The sequence below is a fragment of the Cyprinodon variegatus genome, unplaced genomic scaffold, assembly GCF_000732505.1.
Source record: "Cyprinodon variegatus isolate N-32 unplaced genomic scaffold, C_variegatus-1.0 Scaffold219, whole genome shotgun sequence".
NCBI classification, from domain to species: domain Eukaryota; kingdom Metazoa; phylum Chordata; class Actinopteri; order Cyprinodontiformes; family Cyprinodontidae; genus Cyprinodon; species Cyprinodon variegatus.
The window spans coordinates 211756-217691 of record NW_015150672.1 but is presented as its reverse complement, the minus strand read 5'-3'; the positions used below and the strand labels follow the sequence as shown (position 1 = coordinate 217691).

The 5936-nt window shown below is 42.5% G+C and overlaps 1 protein-coding gene across 4 annotated transcripts in view; it reads right to left on the bottom strand.

Moving 5' to 3' along the window:
* The window catches only part of tns2 (tensin 2), a 45292-nt gene that overhangs the window by 7598 nt on the left and 31758 nt on the right, over positions 1 to 5936 (bottom strand). For all 4 annotated transcript variants that reach the window (XM_015380677.1, XM_015380676.1, XM_015380679.1 and 1 more), the window contains 7 exons: positions 5021 to 5150; positions 4313 to 4378; positions 4106 to 4222; positions 2609 to 4012; positions 2346 to 2496; positions 1396 to 2246; positions 1143 to 1274 (listed from right to left, as the gene is read on the bottom strand). In XM_015380677.1, the coding sequence (XP_015236163.1) occupies positions 1143 to 1274; positions 1396 to 2246; positions 2346 to 2496; positions 2609 to 4012; positions 4106 to 4222; positions 4313 to 4378; positions 5021 to 5150 (2851 nt within the window). The remainder of the gene's footprint in view (positions 1 to 1142; positions 1275 to 1395; positions 2247 to 2345; positions 2497 to 2608; positions 4013 to 4105; positions 4223 to 4312; positions 4379 to 5020; positions 5151 to 5936) is intronic.

The following is a 5936-nucleotide window of genomic DNA, read 5'->3' as shown; positions in this document are numbered from 1 at the left end:
AGTGAGGGGTGTTTGCAGACAAGACATACTTCTTCCCATAACAAGCCAGATTCTTTCTCAATCCATCGATCTCTGCTTATTTAACTGGAGTGAATAGTTGAATACTTTTTTCCTGCTATATTCAACTAAGACAGAAACTGTGCAAAAATCTGCATGAATGTAACAACTTATTGAGGTTGTTGGGAACAGTGATGGTTATAAAGTCTTATAGCTTCTGGGAGGAAGAATCTGTGATAACACTCCCTGGTGCATTTAGGGTGCAGCACTTGGTCACTGTAGGAGCTTTCCAGTTCAGCAAAAGCTTCATTCATGGGGTCTCATAAATGAGGGAACTCAATCAAGTTCCTCTTGAATGTGAAAACTCTTTCTCCCATCTCTAACACTGAGTCCAGAAACCCCTACACAGCAATTGAATCAATCGTCTATGAAATTTTGATAAAGGACTTTCTCAGCATAGGCTGTTTGCAGCCGAATTCAACCATGGTCTGGATTAACGCTGCAGAGACTGCCGCTGTAGCCATTCAAGGCTCAGTTTAGGGTCCTGGATTTGGTTCACAACCAGCAGACCGTGCTGGCACAGTTACAATAACAGTTTATTCAGACCTTGGCTTAGAGTTTGAAGGGTAACTGACCCAGCATACCTAAAGCAGGAAGATAGGATGTGATATAAGAGGGGCACATTTGGATAGAAAAAGAAGAAAATGAAAAAACTAATTCCCTTTTACAGATTTCTTTGTAAATCCTTGTTTTCAACCAAAATAATTATGATTTAAAGAATGACGTTCTGACCTCTGACAGAAGAAAACCTCCTTCCTGTAACCCGTTATTCAGGAACTGTTCTTCACTGTTACTCAAATGGGAGAGGACCCTTAAACACTGCCGTGTTGAGAGTGGAGTGTAAGTGTTCATGTACAACCTTATTAATGTAGAGGCATGAGTAAAAAATGTGAAGTGAAGTTTGGGCATGTTCATTTATAGGTAGTTGCATCTAAGAGCATGTATGTTCAGGTATTAGCAGAAGGAACAAAAATCCTCTGCCAAAAATGCCCCTATTGAAAAAACGTGAGGGACACAGTTCCAAGACCTCTCATGCTCCACTAAGCACATGTAGAACGGACTTTAAAAGGAGGTGTAATAAATACCTTTGTTTCCAGTAATGTTGGCATTAGGAGGAGGAGTGGCCACCTTAAGAGCCAGGCCATAAGCACCGTGGAATGAGTTACTGTCTCTGATGAGAAATGCCCCTGGCTCCTTGTCCTTCAGCGCAGCAATGGCTACAACAGAAGCGGCAAATAAATAACTTTTCAACTTTGAAGTTACTAGAGTACATATAGGATCTTTGAAAATGATAAATCTAAACATTTATGGATCTTTTCTCAGTGCTAAAATCCTCACCTTGGTCTCTGGAGATGCCTGGTTTGTACCAGTATTTGGAGCTGTCCTGAACAAACCTAGAATTCACCCTTGTTTCTGTCTCTTCGGTGTGACTCTGTTGTGCAGATTCCATTCTTTGCTCTCCGACAACAGGGGCGAAAGTAACATGGTGAATTGGTGAAGGACACGAGGGAGCCTGGAGTAAAGCAGTATGTCCATTCGGTGATACTACTGCAGAGGAAAATCGTTTCTTCTCTGGCAGCGGTGGTTGGATGGCGGGGATCGTTACCGCAGTGTAGCCAGTGTAGGGCACATGAGGAACGTTTAATAAGGAGTAGTAGTAGGAGGCTAGGGGAAAGGTGGGTGTATGGTATCCATCTGGCACAGGTGAAGGAGGTTTTGTGTCTGTTGAGATGTCACGATCTGGGATAAGTCTTTGTCCAGTTGTGTCTTTATCAGACATGGAGTGTTGAGGAGAAGACTGTTTATCCGGAGAGCCAGTAGGAGTATGAGGGGAAGAGGTGGAAGAACTACGAGAGGGATTCATGTTCCCACCTGTATTGCATTCAGATGCTACAGTGATAGGAAGGGTGGTCCCATTGAGCTGAACTTGAACCTGAGGGATAATGACGGTGGCATAGTTTGAAACTGTTGATTTGGTCTTTTGATCCGAAATTTTGATCTCAGCTGCTCCAAGTTCACTTTCACCTTTCAGAAGGGATTCTCCTGGTGGCTTTGAGGGGTTTGCAGATATTGTTAAATTCTGGGTTTGTTTCTCTGATGGAGTTAGTGTAACAGATTGGCCTGTATTTTTATTGGAGTCCAAATGAGTCACAGTTTCTTGGCTCTGAACAGGGCTATCAGCAATTGCACTAATAAGAAATTAAACACCAGGAATAATAAGTATTTCTTTATATATTGAAATGTTGAAACATTACTAGTGTAGACAAAATAAAAAACGGGTTACCAACCTGTCCTCTGTGTGAGTTGGGCTGCTGCTGCCAATAACTGTGTAGTCGTGATCAGAGTCCGCTCCAGGGGTGTTTGACTCACGACAGACGTCTAGTTTACTCTCTGAGCCTTGACATATGTCATCTTCTGCAACAGTTTTATCCTTTTCCACTTTGACAGGAGAGAAGTGGTGAAAGAAAATAAAAGTAGGAAAGAGACAATAACTCATAATGCAAGTTCTTTTCAATGGAAATAAAGCAAAATTCTAAATATAAAGGTTTACCTTTGTGTTGCTCTGTGTGTGGCTGGTCCCTGGATCCTGAAGGGATATCAGGCAGGCCTCCCCCTCCAGGAGATGGGCTACTGGCTGGCAAAGGTGATGCTGATCCAGAGTGATAGCCTGAGGCATATCCCCGGCTATCAGATGGAGAGGACTGAAAGGGAGAGCAGGGGCACGAGTGTCGGGGCTGCAGAGGGGTGTGGTACCCGCTGCTTACTCCATCCCTTATATCCATCAATGACTGAGGAATGGGGTGATTTTGATGCTGTGCATAAGCAAATCTAGGCTTCTCTGGGTTTGAAACCTGATCCACAGCAGAGTGGAAGAGATGAAAAGCTGGTAGTGGTGATTTACACTGCCAGAGTTCTGCCTGTCTCGTCATTTCCCATGGCTTCTCTGTTTCCCAAAGGGGGGGTATCTCTCTTGACCGCTGACCCCCAGTTCCTTGTGACCAGTGTGGGTTTTCAGCTTGGTCTGATTGCATTTGTTGGAAGACTTTAACTGAGTTTGATTGGTGTTCTCGTCTCCTGGAGCAGTCCTGACAATGGCAAAAAGAAGAAGATGAAGGGGAACTGATGAAAAGCTCTCTGTAAGGGTTTCCAGGCTGTGGTGGAAAGGAAGGATGAGACCCTAATCCATGGCTGGGGTAAAGCAAGAGGTGACATTCTTCTCCAGGATAGCATCTGTTTGAGGCTGGCAGTGTATGATTGTGAGGAAGGGTGTGTTCTGGGGTTGGATAAGGGTAGCATGGCCTGTTGATGCAGGGCAGCGAGGGAGGATGAATTGGACGGTCCCATGTTAATTCAGCAACAGGATCTGCACTATGGCGATGGCAGAGCTCCCTAATAGCTGAATGGGGAGGAGGAGACATAGATTTGGACGGCAAAGCTGGCAGCGTTTGGCTTTTTGGATGCTTTTTCATGCTGCTGCAATGTCTAAGCGACCGACCATCAGAAAGACAGGGGTCCCTTTCCCTCTCCCATTCTGCATCACTACATTTCTGAACTGCTCGATCACAACAGGAACGCTCTCGTCTCACAACCCCTGGACTTGAAGGATCTCCGTCATCCAAAATCGCAGTCTCTCTGTCTTTCTCTTTGTCTCTCCTCTTCTCTTGCGTCCGTTCTCCCATTTCTCCTCTCCTCAAGGTGCAGTCAGGTTTTTCTTTTTCAGAGCAGCTAATTGACATCGATGTTTCGCTCAGCTTATCTGAAGAGACCACAGAGCTTCTTGGGCTACAGTTGAAGGTGAAGGGTTGCGGTTTGGAGGCAAACTGGGGTTTTACAGTTGGGCTACTGGTAAGGCATCCATTGGGCGAAGCAGCTGAGGATGTTGCACCTGGTCCACGTCGCTTCCTCACCTGGGCATACAAGCTGCCATCTAGTGGGCCTCTTGTGTGAGCGATATCTGATTGAAGGGGGAGAAGAAAAAGAAAACCAATGTAATGTTTTATATTTTTACACAAAACTTTAAGTCTATTCCATTGTGAATGCATCTCACTTTCCATGCTGTCTTCATGGTGTAGATTGAAGTTTTCATAGGAATCCCATTTAACAACAGGGTCTGAGGTTTTGTAGTCTACTTTGACAGAAGAGTCATTTTTTCTGTATTCTCGACCTTATAAAGCAGATTTATGAAATTATGAAACACATAGGCACGATTCATTATACAAACAGGCACAAAAAGCCAAACAGAAAGATGAAATACCTTTGAGTTTTTCTGGACTGTTGGCGAAGATGAACTCCACTGTAGCGTCTGGAGGGAATCTGTCATCTACAGAAAAAAGATGAGCATCAAGGCAGTTATTAAAATATCTAGAGCATAACCACAGAGACCAAGGAAAAAAAAAATAAAACACCAACACAAAGGTGGGATCTATGAAGTTAAAAAAACAAAGTTGATAAATAAAAAAATTGTTTCTTTTATACTATTTAAAATAGAAACAAGAAGAGCAGAACGGAAGAGAAAGCTTTTGGTGAACAGAGCAGAGAACATAAAAGAGCCCGATCGTCTTTTTTTTTTTTCTCACAGTGTGTTTGTATAAATCATACTGTATGCGTCAGCGTGTAACACTGAGGGAGATTACTCTGAGACTGCAATTCACAGAGCCATGTGCAAACATCTGTGTCATCTAACCTGACACTGTCCTTTGGTATTTGACTTTAAAGCAAGCCCCAAGTCTAGAATGGTCAGAGGAGAAACAGTGTCTTGATTAAAGGAGCAACAGAAATGCAAGTTAGGAGGTCTCCTATTTACCATGTCATTATATACATATATAGATATATACATATAAGTGCTGTGGAGCTTTACGTTTTCTTAGCATGCACCAGTTATCCACAAAAATACTGTTACTGTTTTTTTTTTTACTCTAAGATACATTTCTTAAACTCTATTCTCTGAGCAGCAGCTTTCTACCTGAGCAGGCCAAGTCTAGTTCAGTTTTTCCAAACCACAGCTGGGCTCCATGAACTGTGCAGGTGTGGAACTGGACTCTGAACACAACCTCCCTCTCTGCTGCTCTGCTCCGCCGGTGGTAGCATTTCACCTAGAGAGAAAATAAGGTTTATTTCAAATGGTATCGCTTAAATATTAACTACATTCAAATGTAGACAGTATACCAAAAAATCCTCTCAAGTAAAAGTAGCATCTATTCAGCATATTTCTACCAGAGTAAAAAAGTCAAAGTCAAAAGTAGCCACCAAAGAAATGACTAAGGTAAAACTAAAAACGATAAAAAGGCTTCCAAACATTTAGTAACTGTTTTAATATTTATATTGATGAAAATCAGACAGACAACAATATAAAGTTATGTGAATATTCCTGTGATTTTAAAGACTAAAAGAAAGCAATGAATACAAATAAATAAAATATATCTTTCCCCACAGTAAATCTTTAAGAAATTGATTTCTTAAAGATCATAAAGTATATGTTTATCATTCTGCTTCATTGTATCTCTATTCTCCCACTCTGCAGAATCTGTTAGTTCAATCTCTAACGTTCTGCTCTCTCTGCTTTTTCAAATAGTAGCTCATCCGGTCTATTCCTGTTTGGCTGTGACATCATCCAGGAAAGAAATATAAGCTGTGCTGCTGCCATCAACACCATTGTTTATAGATGTTGGAGATCTGCCTGTTTTTCAGTGTAGTCCTGTTTTTCTGACTGTGACTGACTGCATGTGCTCTCTTCATCCTCTGACATGGGAGCTGGCTCGGAGCTTGTCTGCCTGGCTGTGTGTTTCCTGCCTTTTACAGTTGTGTTTTGCATCTCTGCATCTGTCTCCTTGAACCCCAGTGGGCCTCAGCAGATGGCCGCTTACACTGAGCCTGGTTCT